The 14,817-nt window shown below is 54.0% G+C and overlaps 1 protein-coding gene across 1 annotated transcript; it reads right to left on the bottom strand.

Annotated features, from left to right (window-relative positions):
- Window positions 1–1,406: 1,406 nt before the first annotated feature.
- Window positions 1,407–14,618, bottom strand: Mvk (mevalonate kinase). Its single transcript, XM_090320300.1, has 11 exons — window positions 14,538–14,618; window positions 13,081–13,172; window positions 12,066–12,213; window positions 10,529–10,673; window positions 8,987–9,142; window positions 7,886–7,989; window positions 7,423–7,468; window positions 4,327–4,417; window positions 4,099–4,215; window positions 2,161–2,314; window positions 1,407–1,655 (listed from the first exon to the last, which is right to left on the bottom strand). Exons 2-11 carry the CDS (start codon window positions 13,156–13,158, stop codon window positions 1,504–1,506), a joined length of 1,191 nt encoding a protein of 396 aa, XP_090176426.1. The 5' UTR covers window positions 13,159–13,172; window positions 14,538–14,618; the 3' UTR covers window positions 1,407–1,503.
- Window positions 14,619–14,817: the final 199 nt, after the last annotated feature.

Here is a 14,817-nt window from a genome sequence, read left to right on the forward strand (position 1 = left end):
CAGTGGACTTAGGGGCTCTTGGCCTCTGGAGACTGTCCTCCTATCCAGCGCTATAACTGCAGCGGACATCAAGGCGCCTGGGGAGGATCTAAAATCCCACCCCAATAGCCTGGGAACCAGCTGTCAGTCATCACCAGCACCAATCATGATGCGCCCCCAGCTCCAGCTGCTCTCCAGGCTTGGCCCTCCTCCCCTGACCAAGTTCATCCAATCCCAGAGGAAATACTGAGACGGGGCAGGCTCAGTATTAGCTGGGTGGCCTTGCACAAGTTACTCAGCCTCAGTGAGCTCCTAATCTGTAGAATGGGGATGAGGTTAGCATGACATGCTGACAGGGCTCCAGGCTGGCGTTGGTGGCTCCCATCTGGCCTCCCAGCTACCCAGGAGGCTGAGATCTAAGGATCACCGTTTACAGCCAGTCTGGACAAGAAAGTCCATGAGACTCGTATCTCCAATTAACCACCAGAAAACCAGAAGTGGAGCTGTGGCTCAGGTGGCAGAGTGTCAGCCTTGAGCAAAAGAGCTCAGTGCCCAGGCTCTGAGTTCAAGCCCCAGAACCAAGGGGAAAAAAAAAAAAAAAGGAAAACTGAATCTAGTGCTTAGACAGCAGCTGGCCACGAAAGAGCTGGGTATTATGTCCTTTGTGTCCTGATAGAGGGAGGAGCAGGATCCCCTATCCCTGATGCTGTGTTGGGGGTCCTGCTGCTTTCACGTTCCAGGGCAGTGACCCTAGGCAATGGAGTTCAACCCCTCCTCAGGAGGATGCTGGGAAAGGTGTTAGCTGCCCCCTAGTGGCCACGGGCAGACATGCACTGAGGTACCCGAACCAAGTCCTCCCGGCTCAGCCAGCCCCACCTTCATCCTTGGCCTCCTGCAGAATGTCCTTCACTCAGGAGCTGGGCAGGGAAACCCTACCCCAAACCAAGACACCGAAGGGGACCCACAGAAGGGAACCTTCAGTGCTGAAGAACTGCACAGAGGAAGTCACTGGCAAAAGGACAGGACAGAAGGGGCGGCAGGTGGACATGCGCATTTCCTTTTATTCTCCACCACCGTCTTGCCTGCCAAACCCTCAAGTACACACAAGAAGATGGCAGGTCTGCCCTGCATTCGCTCAGCCAAATTGCAGGCCCGGCACAGCCCCTGAGCTCAGCTTGCTACCCAGGAGGGCAGCCCACGCCATACCGAGTGACTCCAACCCCCTGAAGGTGGGATGGGAGGGAGGAGAACAAGATCAGAGCTGGGAAGGCTGCTTCCTGGAGGAGGAGGAAGACACCAGCCCCAAGAGGCCAGGGGACAGTAGAGAGCCAGATCCAAAAAGATGACACAGAGCTTCGGGGCAGGGCTCCAGTCCAGTGTCCACATGGCCAGCCCTTGGGGCTGGGCAGCTTGCAGATGAAGGCAGACCTGGGTAGTAGATCCCTGAGCGCTCAGAGGTCAAGTCCAGCCCCAGAGAAAAACCCTGAGAGAGGCTTTTTGTGGGGCTGCAGCCGCAGGCCCATGTCAGAGGCTGCCCAGGGCTTGCCGGACCGGGGTGTCCAGGGAGGCGGCTGAGTGGACGGAGACTCCCAGAGCACCGAGGCTGGTCTCCCAGCAGTCGAAGCCGAAGCCAGTCAGGGCCTGCTTGGTGGCTTCCACCGTGGCCTGCTCCACGCCTAGAAGGTGAGGGAGGCTGTCACCCTCTGCCCATCAGCTCATGCCCCTCAGGAAGAAGACCCAGGGCCCAGGCCTTTGTCCATGCTGGCCTGGCTGCAGCCCAGGGATACCAACAGGCTTATAGGCCCTGCACCTCCCAAGTCAGTCATGGGGCTTGAACTCAGGGCCTGGGCACTATACCTGAGCTTTTGCACTCAAGGCCAGTGCTCTACCCCTTTGAGCCACAGCACCACTTCTGGTTTTCTGGGGGTTCACTGGAGATAAGAATCTTGTGGACTTTCCTGCCCTGGCTGGCTTCAAACCCTCAGATCTCAGCTTCCTGAGTAGCTAGGATGACAGGCGTGAGCCACTGGCGTTTGGCTAGACAGCAGTCTTGTTTTTACCGAAGAGGAAGCCAGAGAGGCCACAAGCCCAGACAGCACAGCTGTCTCCCTCCCCTGGGACTTTTCCAGGTGGACTCTCCCTCAGAGTCCATGCTGGCCACCAGCCCAAGCCCCAGGGTACCTGGCCTCAGGAGGGTGATGCCACAGCCGCCACCACCTGCGCCTGTGAGCTTGCTGTGCAGGCCCTGCTGCGCTGTCACCTGGCAGAGCTGGTCCAGGGAGGCGTGGCCCACGCCAAGGGCATTCAGCTGGTGCTGGTTCATGTCGATGAGCTCCTGCAGAAAGGCCCATCTGTTCGCATGTGGGCTGCCTGGGCCGAGGTCCCCATCCCTCCTGTGTGTGTCAGCCGAGCAGCTCATTCCTTGAAGTGTCCCTCTCCTTTCCAAGGGGGCCGCGATGGGGCTGAATTCATGCTCTTGCTGCTCACAGCAGCTGCTACTTAACCCTGTCCTTCGCCAAGGAGCCTCTGCTGGCCCTTGTGGCTGCTCAGCAGGGATGGGCACTCAACCCATCCTGACCAGCCAGGGCCCAACTGGCTTTTCCTCTTCCTTCTGACTGAAACTGTTAAAACTAGTGAACTTCAGACACAGGTTGCCAGGATGCTACACCAAGAGTCTCTCTAAGTGATCAGAGATGGCATGAGAGATATTTCCATCCACATGACTCCAGCAACTAGATCAAGCTCTTCCTGAAGCCGTTACTTCTGGTGTCCTTCCTTTTCTGCTAAAGCCTGATGGGGATACTCCCTTACAGTTGGTAAGAGGGGGAGAGGTTACTGCTTTCAGAATAAGAATGTGGCCATACCTCCAGCGAGTAGCTACATGTCTATCGAGATTTCTTCCGTCATGTGTAATAAAGCTTCTGCTCTCCTAAGATCCACCTTGTACTTTTCATTCACCAAATACATGATGGGCTGGGCACTCAGCCAGGCCCCTGACCTCAAGATGTGAAGGACATGGCTGCGGGTCTGGGAAACACCTGGACTTGAGTCAGTGCTGGAGTCTACCTGGTTGCCACCACCCACCTCCTGAGGGACCTGGCAGAGCTGGCAGTGAGCAGCCTGCAGCACAGTGAGCAAGTGAGCGAGAGAGCAGGGGCTCCGCTCCGGGGCACAGACACCCGCGCGGGCACAGGCCCTGCCAATCTCAGCTGCTTCTCTGCGGGGACCCACCACGTGCTTTTCCACCGGCGCCCACCAGGCAGGTTGGTGAGCCCACCCCAAGCCCCCTGGCACTTGTGACAAATGAGCAGACAGGCGTGATGGCCTGGTGGCAGCTCTAGGTGCCTTTCCCCAGCCTGGCAGGCTGCCTGGCTGGGAAACTTCTGGGGGGCCCTCCTGCTCTCTGTCGGAGCACCAGGTGTCATGCTGCTGAGGCAGGTTCCAGACACCTGTCACATTCTGATCCCAGATCTGTCAAGGATCAGATGACAGGTTGTGACACAGGAGAACAGCTCGCTGGTTTGGAGTGCAAAGCTGTCCAAGAGCCGAGATGTACATTTCAGCACTGCCACCGCCAAAAATATCTGGGCTGTATAATCAACAGCGCCGTTTCCCTGGCGTTCTCTAGGGCTCATTGGGGCTGTGCAGCAGCTCTCTATCATTATTAATTTCCTGCCCCCAGGATGGGGGGCGAAGTGAGGGGAACCAGGTTCCGCTTTCCTCAGGCAAGGAATGGAGAGCCAGGGAGTCATAGACAGAGGGCCGTAGGCCCTGCATTCACCTAGCACAGAGTAGGTGCTCAGCCAAGATCTGCTCAGTAAAGCAATGCATGGCCACAGCTCTGGATGTGGCTCCTGGCCCAGGCACCGACTGGCGGGGTAGCTGGGGAGGAAGCCAGTCTCTAGGCCTTAGCTTTGACAGCTGTAAAATGAGAATACACACCCACTTCCCAGGTGGGCAGGGCCAGTGTCAATCTCCTGGGAGGGTTGATTTAGTCACAGTTCCACTCCCCGACCTTAAAAACACAAAGCCACACCCAGGCCAGGGGACTCTAGCACCAGCCAGAGGCAGGGTCTGACCTCTCTGCGTAGGCCAATGGGAGGCTCTCAGAAGTCTTACCTCCAGCACGAGGTAATGCTCTGGGGCTGGGGCTTCGGCCAACTCTCCCAGCACTCGCTCACACTCCAGGGAGATGGCATCTATGGAGGTCAGGAGAGGACCCACGATCTCTGGGAACTTTGGGGAAGACAGAAAGCAGGCAGGCATGTGAGGCAGGCAGACCAGGGACAGCTGGTATACCCCAGACCCACACCCAGCCCAGGTCTACCCAAGGCCGGCAGGGAGGACCTTCACCAGCCTGCTCCTGACGCCAGCCACGAGGGACTTGGTGCTGCGTGGAACTTTGGTGTTGGTCAACAGGATCTGGAGAACAGGGGGCCTGTGGGAAGGAGAGGAGGAGCAAGGTCGGGCCTTGTGAGGGGGGCGGGGGGTCTGAGGCTCCCCCCACCCTGGCAGAGACCCCCAGGAGGTGATATCAGATTGGAGTGTGGGCCATGCAGGCACTGACAGCCTGAGGGAAAGTGATGCCCTCCCGCCAGTCCAGGCACACCCTGGCGCCCCCACTCTGGGATGCAGGGGGTGGGGGAGGGGGAACAGAAGGGTGGCAGATCGCAAGAGTCGATCAGATTTAGGAATTATTATTTGCACAGACATTAGGAGTTGAGCATCCTTAAATCAGAAAAAAAAAATCCAAAATCTGGAATGCTCTGAAAGGAGAAACTTTGGGGAGGCATAGGGTGGGCTCTCCTGGGGGCACCCGCAAGAGTGTCACACAAAGAGGGCACAGGAGGCAGGGGGTTCTGGGGGTACTGAGCCTGTCCGGGTCCCTCCACTGTGCCCGCCAGCGGCCAGCATCAACCCAGCTGTGGCCACAGAGTCAATGGCCTCTCTGCTGCCTTGGGGAAGAGAAGAGGTATCTGGGGGCTACCCACCTCCTCCAGCCAGCCGGAATCCTTCCTGCAGCCACCATCCCACCTGCCCTTGTGCTGTGCTGTCCCTGCAGACACAGCACCCCCCCCTTTTGCTTTCCACCCTGCCATACAGAGGGTGGAGCTGCTGGATGACCCTGGCCCCAGACAGCTGGAGGCACAGAGACCTCCTGACACCTTCATTCTCAAGCTCTTCACAGTTCAAGATTGTAAAGTGCAACAGGGCTGGAAAAGGCTGCCAGAAATCTGCTTTATCTCACCGCCCATAAGCCCATGAAATTAATATCGATTCTCAGCCTTGGAGGCCACGCTCTCTCTTTCTCTTTCTTTTTTTCCCCCCACTTTATAAAAGATGAACATTCTATTTGGCTTTTCTTTCCCTTTTGAAAGACAAGCCTTTGGGGCAGCATTCTGGGAGGCCCATCTTGATCTACTTCACAAACAATGCGTGTTTTTTTTAAAATGGGGAAGCACCATGGGTGTTTTGGGGGTGGGGGGCACAGCGGGGGAACAGGGCTCCTTTTTAAACCATTCGTGGGATTAAGCCACAGGATCGCCTCCCAGAGAACCACCATCTGCTCACTGTAGCGCCCTGAGGCAAAGGTCAGTCTACTCTGTTCCCACCTCTGAGTTTGTGCCACATGTCCTCTTCTTCTTCCCTGCTAATGGGCCCACAGCCAGTCCCACACAGCTTAGGGTCTGTGGCATCCAGTGGCTACCAGGTGGGGTTCGGCCCTGGAAGTGCTCCTGCTCTAGGCCTGGCCACCCTGATGTCAGCTCACCTCCTCTCTCCCTGGGCGTATCCCAGGGAGATGGCACTCCATCACCCTCTCCTACCTGCTATGATTGCATACTCATGCCTCAGGACCTTTGCACTTGCATTTTATATTCTCTGCTCCATCTCCACGGCTGCACAGGCCCATATTTCATTCTGGTCTTCGTTGTCATTACCTCACCAGAATCGAGCATCACATTAGATCAGCTCTCATCCTGCTTCCAGACCCTCACCCTGCTTTATTTCCTAAAAGCTCTCATGGTATGGTTTATTTGCTGACTGTCTGCCCCCATGAAAATGAGTATCATGAAGGCAGAACTTTTTTTTTTTGGTCAGTTGTGGGATTTGAACTCTGGGCCTAGGCATTGTCTCTGAGCTCTTCAGCTCAAGGCTATTGCCCTACCCCTTGAGCCACAGTCCCCCTTCCTGTTTTCTAGGGGTTAATTGGGCCAATAGGCCAGGCGTAGCCCCTTTCTGAACCCTCTGCACTCCCTTGCCCCTGCTTGTCTCAGGGCAAATGGCCAGCAGAAATAGCTCCCAGCTCCTAACCGTTGGCATCAAAGCTGGCTGTCCCTGTAGGGGACAAAAGGCAATGTCAGGAGATTACCCCCAGTGCTGAGGACTGAACTCAGGGCCTCAAGCGTGCTAGGCACTGAGGTACATGTCCGTGTGCTTTGGTTATTTTGTGGGGGAGGGACTTGCATTACATCCGGGTCAACCTGGGCTGCCATCCTCCTTCCTGTGTTTCCCTCAGGCTGGGATACCGGGTGATCATGACTATACCCAGCCATGAGTGAGATGGAGTCTCATGGTTTTTACACCACAGCTGGCCTCAAGCTTTTATTCCCCCAATCTCCATCTTCCAGGAATGGAGATCTGAGCCATGGCCCCCAGTTTCAGGAGACATTTTTAGTCATCACAACTGAGGGCTACTGCTGGCAAGATGCCAGGACAGTTACCTACCTCCCCAAAAAGAAGGATCTAGACTCAAATGTCAACAGAACAGAGGTGAGGTCCAGGAAGTCACCACACCACAGCCGTGGGCAGTGGGTAAAGGGGTGAGGTACCACAAAACCGTGGTAATCCAAGGACTTAGCCCAGTGGGTGAAGGCCGTGGTCCAGGAAGATCACTGTGGGTGAGGAAGGCGTCTTCCAGACACTGCGGGACCCCAGACAAATGAGGTCCCGAGCTCCCCATAGATTTACTTCCACACCTGACCTCTCCATGGTGGTGTGAATGGAACGGAGGCGGCTGAAAGTCAATGCGCATGTGCGTCATTTCAGCGCCTCTCAGGGGAAAGGGCAGAGAGACAGAGGAGCAGGCGGACAGGTGGAAAAAGTCCCTTCGGCCTCTGCAAGTGGGCTCCAGGCTGACCTCAGCCTTGCAGCCCTTCATTCCTGCGGTGGCCCAAGGACCTATCTGTCCCTCCCTCTGGCCCGCCCCCACCAGGGGCTGCTAGAAGCATTGGTGAGGCATCTAGGCATTTGGAGGAAGCCAGCAGCTCGTGTTTCCCAGTGAGGAGGAACGTGCTGTCTACGTGGTGATGAGCAGACGGCTGGCTCTGAGGGGACAGCACAGCACAACCTCCCTTCTAATCTCTGAGAAGGGGGTGGGGAACGGAGGAAGGAGAGCAGCCTGGGGCGGGCCCCAGAGCCACAAGGGGTGGCATGCTGAGTTACCTCTGTAAGGTCACCATCTTCCCTTGCTGGTAGTGCAGGGCTCCTCCTAAAGGGAAAAATAAATGGTTCAGGGCTCGGTGGGAGGTGATGCTGGCCTCCTGCAAGAGATCTAGATTTGTGCTGGAGCCAGAACAACTTAAGCATCCATCCCGGCCTCGCCTGCAAGATGCCAGAGGCACCAGGGCCCCCTGGTAATGCCAGGCTATTGCCGGGCCTGGGTTCCTGGGTCCTTTCCCACCTTTGGAGGGCAGAGTCCCCTCTAAAGGGCAGTCTGAGACTCCCCAGGAGTCCCCCCCCCAAGGCTGTGATCCCCAAACCCTCCTCCCCAGGGGAAGGAGTCCCAGTGGCTGAGGTAGACCCTCCACCTCTCTTCCTCTCCCCAGCCAGGAAAATGCTCTTTTCCTCAGCATCCACGCTTCTACTTATCCCAAGCCAAGAAGGCAAATGAGAAGCTCAGCCCTACCCCACGTGCTGACCGCGTTGTCCACCCCGGAGGGGTTCCCGTGAATCACTCTCTCCCCCTGAAAGGCCCACTTGTTAATTAACTCCAGATCTGCCTCGGACCACCTGGAGACAGGAAACACAGCTTTATCACAGTGGGCAGTGGAGGCCCGCAGCTGCGAGATGCGAGTGGTGGAGACCAGAGGCCAAAGGACACGAGCCCACAAGCTCAGCAAGAAAAGAGGCTGAACAGCTCTGTTTTCTGCCAGGACCGACAGGACCTGCACCTCCTCCCTCCTGAGGATGGAATCAAAGCAGCTTGGGGCTTTTTACAGTCTTCATTCGACCATGTTTCAACTTACACATGAGGAAAGGAATTACTGGATGTGACAGGCATGCCAGTGGGCACCCAGCAGAGCCAGGAAGACAGAAAACAACAGGGCTTCCATGCCAGAGGAGGGAAACTGAATTCAAAGCAAGCTCAGGCAGAGCACATGACACTGTTTCTTTTTTGTTGTTGTTGTCATGGGTCATGGGGCTTGAACTTGGGGCCTGGGTGCTGTGCCTGAACTCTTCAGCTCAAGGCTAGTGCTCTACCACTTTGAGCCACAGCTCCACTCCTGGTTTTCTAGTGATTAATTGGAGATAAAGAGTCTCACAGGGACTTTCCTGCCTGGGTTGGCTTTGAACCATGCTCCTCAGATCTCAGCCTCTGAGTAGCTGGGATGACAGGCTTGAACCACCGGTTTCTTTCACGTCTGGCACAGTCTCCCAGGACCCCTGGGAAAGCTCATGACTGTGGGAGGAGCCACAATGAACGATATGATGAGCTGCTGCAAAGCCAGAAGGGTTCACCTCATCTGCTGTCAGACCCAAGTTCTTCCTACCACAAGGCAGGCCCTTGAACCCACACAGCCAAGGTGAGGAGTAAGAGGGTGGCAAAGAAGTGAGTGCATTCAGGAGACAAGAACTTGGCTCTGGGTTCAAATCCCACACAGCCATCCCTAGCTGTGAAGATGGAACCCACCATGATGCTTCCCAGCTTCAGCTTCGGTGACACCTCTCACCTCACGGGGGTGGTGAGACTGTAAGCAGGAGAATCCTTGTCCCCAGACAAGGTTACCTGCCGACTTGCTCTCCATCCCTCAACGGGTTTGAGATCTCCTCACACGCAGTCAGAAGGGCGGCTGCCAAACACACCGAGTAGGCGGCACTGGAGCCCAAGCCTGCCCCAGTGGGCAACTCCGACCACACCACGATGTCCAGGCTTGGCAGAGCCCTGAAACACAGCAGGGCATAGAACATGACTCTCCACAGCCAGGGAAGGGCCAGCATGGAAGCCAGGGACCGGGACTGGACATGGTGGACAGGGGCGTTGGCTCTGAGGGTCTGTCACACTTTAGGATGGCAGGAACTTAGTTGTTCAGACCATGGGACCTGGGCACTGGTTTATTGAAATCTCCCCACTGACAACCCTAATGCTTCTTGAAAGCGCCGGGTGAACTATCAACCTCTCCTAACATCTGGCCTGCTGCCTAACAATGGCTGCCCCTTGGCCTGAATGACCTAGGAAGTCCCATCTTGCAGGACATTTATCAAACACCACTTCCACAAAGGTACTCTGCTACACCATCCCGGGAGGGTCCTCCTGGCTGCTCTGGCAGGTCCTCTTCTGGTGGCGTTATCCCATGTGTGTTCCCAGGGGAGGCCTCTCCCATCAGTGCTCCCAGTGTGTACAAACGTGGTACCGGAAGTTCAAGGTCATACAGTTTCCTAAGTAAGCCCACACTTCCAAGTAGGTCATTTAAAATAAGGTCTGTCCTATTTTCCAAATGCTCCCGTAGTCTAAAAATTATAATATCGAATATACCTTTCCAAAATACACACAGCCCCCAGTGTATAATTCTAGTTACTCAGGAGTCTGAGATCTGAGGATTACACCAATTAACTACCAAAAAGCTGGAAGCCAAGCTGTGACTCAAGTGGTAGAGCACCAGCCTACAAACCATTCCCTGAGCAAAACATTTGCTAAGGGAAGTTCAAGATCCAGGGCTATAGCGCTCGCACACACACACACACACGCGCACACACACACACACACCTCCCATTACACCTAGGAGATTTTTTTCCCCCATACCAGGGCTTAAACTCAGAGCCTATGTTATCACTTTCAACTTGAACCACATCTCCAGTGAAACTTTTTTTTGCTGGTTAATTGGAGATAAGAGTGTCATAGACTTTTCAGTCTGGTATGGCTTTGAACTGTGATCTCAGATCTCAGCCTCCAGAATAGTTAGGATCACAGGCATGAGTCACCAGCACCAGGTCGACTAGAAGTTTCTCCCTCCCTCCCTCCCTCCCCCTCCCCCCCACCCCTCCATTAGATCTTACTCCTGGAGGAGTAAGATGCAGGACACTACAGTGGAGCAGCCACCCATGGATGTGAGGATGGAACATGGCTTCGGCACCATTGAACTGAGGCAAGCAGCGAAGGAGGTATGGGGTTTGGATATCAGTACCAGTTGATGCCCAGCTCTTCTGATCAGCCTTCAGGGTCTTGTCCCAGGTTGCCTGGCACATGGTGAGGACACTAGAGATCCTAGCAGTTCCCAGCAGCAGGGATGGGTGATACCCCTCCCTCTGCTCCTGCAGACCAGGTACGCACCTCTGCTTCCGGCAGATGGCCAGGTATAAGTACAGGAAGGCCAGCAGAGCCAGGAGCTCGGCGGCGGCACAGTTCTCAGGGAAGCTTGCTGCCTCCTTCAGCTTTTCCACTTGCTCCGGGGTGGGGGCTATGAAGTCACCTTGCTCTGTCACACAGGGAAACAAACACACATGGATGGTGAGAGGACCTCAGAGTGACTGGGCATGGTATACAGTAGAATGAGTTGTCACTGAACTTGCAATGTAGCCTAAGTCTGTGGCCCATCGTTGGCTCAACGGGAACAACAGCACCTCTTCACAGGACTGCCACCAAGACAGAGTTAAGTGTGTACAATTCTCAGCCCAGCTCCTGGCCATAGTAAGTGTACAATTAATAGTTATTTAAACTCCCTCACCCTCCATGCAGTGAATGCCAGCTCAATTGCTCCAAGGCCTGGTTTCACGAACCAAGCCAATGTGGTGGCAAAAGCCTCTTATCCCAGCACTCTAATCCTAGCTACCAGGCAGGGGAGGCAGGAGGATTATGGAGTTATGGAATTTGGGCATCAAAACACAATAAAAACAAAAGGGCCAGGGGTGTAGCTCCAGTAGAGCCCTTGCCTACTTAGGATGCTCGGAACCCTGGGTTCAAAATGCTGCTGTCACAAAGTAAATGCAAGCCGTGGACAGGAGATACTGTTTGGGAGGGAAATATTGCAGGAGGGAAAGTTCAGGATGCAGGTTTTCCCAGGGATGTGTGAGGGCGTAGGCCTCTTTCCTCTGGGACCTGGAAGAGGCAGAGCAAGTTGGCCCAGCTTCCCTTGATAGATCAGTCTCTATGCCTCCGGTCCAGTTCATCAGACACTGAGAATGAAAGCCTGGGCTACCCCTGGGCTATCTCCCAGCCTGAAGACTGCCACTTCTGACTGCCATTCCTGTCTTCCGTGGAATTGGCTGTGGTTTGTCCTGAGGAGTCAGAGGGAGGGATCTGAGGTGCAGGTGAAGTTCGAGTGTTCTCTCTAGAACCTGCTCATGCTTGCTCCAGGTTCGCCTTCAATGAGGCATCATCTAAGATGGGGACAACAGCCTGAGGAGAGCCCCTAGGTCTGGGGCAGGTGAGACTCGGCTGCCTAAAGAGCACCAGCCTGCTCTTCTATGCTAGCAGCAGTAGCCCAGAGGCCCAAAGTCCAGACATGGACAGATTGCCCTGACAGTGGAAGAAAAGTCACTTGCATGCTCCTAAAGAACAACAGATCACCCTAGCTCAGCGAGCCCCTGACCCCATTCCAGCCACATCTGATGCTTTTATACTCAACAACAGGCCCTGGTGATCCGTCTACAATGGCTGACAGAGACCTAATTCAGTTTCAGAGTTTCCTATTCAAGAACAGTACTAAATTTCATGGAGTCAGAATAGAACCTCTCTCCCTACCCCTGAAACAGCTGGCTTCTGTCTCCCCTGGGGAACCACTCAAAAATAACCCAGCTGTCCTGTGCCTCTCTCTCTCTTCAGGGCCCAGGCTCCTACCACACACCTCTTTTCTCTTCCTGACACTTACCTAAAAAGCTCGTGTCCATCAACTGAAGCTTGGACACATCCCAGGCCTGTTTGATACCAATGTTGGGTAAATTAAGGCTGACTTTCCCATTGCTCTGGGGTTGAAGCCGCAGGAATGTTCTCAAGTTCAAGGCAGCTGCCAGTGCTACCTGCAGAAAGGGAGAAAGCAGTCAGCCAGAGGGTGAGGGTGCATGCTCCCATTTGGGCCGCTGTCTCTCAGGACCATGTTTTTCATTGCTACACTGCCAAAACAGAATCTGAAGAAGAATGTGAAGAAAGCCAGCTGAGGTGAAGTGGTAAAAGTGTGAGCTTTGAACTGGAACAGACTTGGGCTCACTCCTAACTCTACCAAAGTGTAGGGAGGTTGGTTCAAGTTACCAGTTCTCTCCTAATCCACAGCTTCTGCAGACTATATGTGTAAGACAGGATAAAAGGATGTATCTTCTGTGACTGTAAGAGTTAAGATAATGCATATTTCACGCTCCTTTGTGGCATCACTGTAACTTCTAAGACATTGACTGGAACCAAGCACCTATAGCTTATGCCTGCAATCCCAGCTACTCAGGAGGCTGAGATCTGAGAATCCAGGTTTGAATACAGCCCAGGCAAGAAAGTTTGTGAGACTATTATTTCCAAATATATCCAGGAGGAAAAAAAAAGCTATAAGCGGCCAGCCTTGAGCAGAAAAAAAGCTCAGAGATAGAGCCCAGGTCCTGAGTTCAATCCTCAGTACTGGCATAAAAATAAATAAATAAAATAAACACCAAATGTCCCAGATCTCATTCTGCAAACTCCATTTTCTCTCTACCTAGGTGATTTTATGCCACATGTAGGGCTTCCATCTTTTTGCTGTCTCAGTGAATGGGGCCAAAGTAGTTCTTCAATGGTGAAAGACATCTTTCTTTGGTTGGCTGAGGAGACAAGTCATTTTGCTTTGATTACTTCTCAGGATGTATCTTCTTGCAGGATTAGTGATAGGGAGAGGTACCCAATCCTTGACAATCCTAGTTTTTTACCTTTCCATGCACCACAGCATGTTCTCCATGGAGGATGACTTTCCCCGGAGCTGACACCAGCAGAACTTCTGACAACATGACTCTTGGGAATCCTGAAAGAGAATCCAGAATGAGGAATCTGAGGTTCCTAGATTTTAACACCAACATGAGAAGATCCTACACAAAACCCAGCTCAGGCGTTTGTTGACACCCATTTGCCATGTGCCAGAAAGGCAGTGTGCTCAGCATGAGAGCCAACCGGATAAATGAGAAAGATCTGGGTTCAGATTCTTCTATTCCCCAGGGAAATGACCATGGACCTCTGTTTCCACACACATTATGTAGGGAACCTACAGTAATGGATTGTTAGGAAGGTTAAATAAATGCAAGGGAAGCAGCAGTATCTGGCACACTTGGTTGATATTGGGTCTACTCTTGGTTTTTGCTTTTAGGACCACTGTTAATAGAGGCAGAAGTTTACCTGGAGGTTGGATGCAAAGCTCAGTGGTAAAGTCCTTGCTTAGTGATATTGTGGCCTTGTGTTTGATGGTGAAAGAATCAGTGAGGGAGAGATTTACATGCAACCATGGACCAGAAAAGAACTATTTCGGGCCAGGAGTTTGGCCTAGTGGTAGAGCGCTTGCCTAGCATGCATGAAGGCCCGGATTCAATTCCTTGATACCACATACATAGAAAAAAGCCAGAAATGGTGCTGAGTCTCAAGTGGTAGAGCTCTAGCCTTGAGAAAGCCCAAGGACAGTGCTCAGGCCCTGGGCTCAAGCCTAGGACTGGCAGAAAAAGAGAGAGAGAGAGAGAAAAAGAACTATTTCCTGGACCCTGAGGCTGTTTTTGATGTGCCAGGATTAAAAAAGGCAGTGGGGACATCTGTTAACCCTTGTTTTGCACACTTAAGGGAGGGTCTCTGCAAGACAGTCCTACAAAGTGGCTTGCTTGGTAGGTTTCAGTGTTGGGGAAGAGGATTGCGATTTATTTGCTTATTGTGTCAGTTCTGGGGCTTGAACTCAGGGCCTGAGTGTTATCCCTGAGCTTTGCTGTTGTTGTTCATAACCACGGCTCCACTTGCGGTTTCCAGGTGGTTCACTGGCGATAAGAGTCTCACAGACTTTACTGCCCGGGCTGCCTTCGAACTTCGATCCTCAGAATTCAGCCTCCTGAGTGACTGGGATGACAGGGGCGAGCCACCGGCTCCGGCTTAGCGGGAGGAGAGGATGTGCATTGTACCTCCTCATCAACAATGCCAGTTTTCCGCCCACCCCGCCCCCGTTCAAGGCTTTAGATGGAGACAGGACCGTGACCCGGGCTTCTCCGGGGACTGCCTGTCAGAGTGAGGTCGCCAACCCCTCAGGACGAAGCCTGAGGAGACTAAGTCCTAAGTCGGAGAAGCCGGGCGCCTTGACCCGGGGTCTTCCTGAGTTTTGGGCCTCGCGCCACCCCGTCCCACCGCCCAGGCCTCTCACCTGCCCCCGACGCCGACACTCCTCCTCCTCCGCGCAGAAGCCTGAGCTCGCACGGCTCGCGGGCACCTCCATCCCCTATGCTCCCCTGCCCGGGGAGGAGATGGGGGAGACGGGGGAGGACGCCTCCTTCCGTTGAGCCAATCAGAGAGCGCGATCCGGGAATCCCTTTACCGATTGGCTGGAGCATTGGCCAATAGGCATTGCAGCAAAGCTGTCAAGGAGGTTTTTTCCCCACCCCCTTCTTTGAGCCAATGGAAAACTAAGTTCTGGGAGTGTCCCG

This window comes from Megascapheus bottae, chromosome 28 (assembly GCF_031878675.1).
Source record: "Megascapheus bottae isolate mThoBot1 chromosome 28, mThoBot2.hap1, whole genome shotgun sequence".
Taxonomy (NCBI): Eukaryota; Metazoa; Chordata; class Mammalia; order Rodentia; family Geomyidae; genus Megascapheus; species Megascapheus bottae.

What these genes read in the sequence shown, in the direction of transcription:
- Mvk (XM_090320300.1), bottom strand. Translation starts at nt 13,158, where the DNA reads ATGTTGTCAGAAGTTCTGCTGGTGTCAGCTCCGGGGAAAGTCATCCTC. An exon ending in GCCATCTGCCGGAAGCAGAG is followed by an intron (nt 9,143 to 10,528) that starts GTGCGTACCTGG and finishes GCTGTGTTTCAG; the next exon opens with GGCTCTGCCAAGCCTGGACA. An exon ending in CATCACCCTCCTGAGGCCAG is followed by an intron (nt 1,656 to 2,160) that starts GTACCCTGGGGC and finishes CTCACCTTCTAG; the next exon opens with GCGTGGAGCAGGCCACGGTG.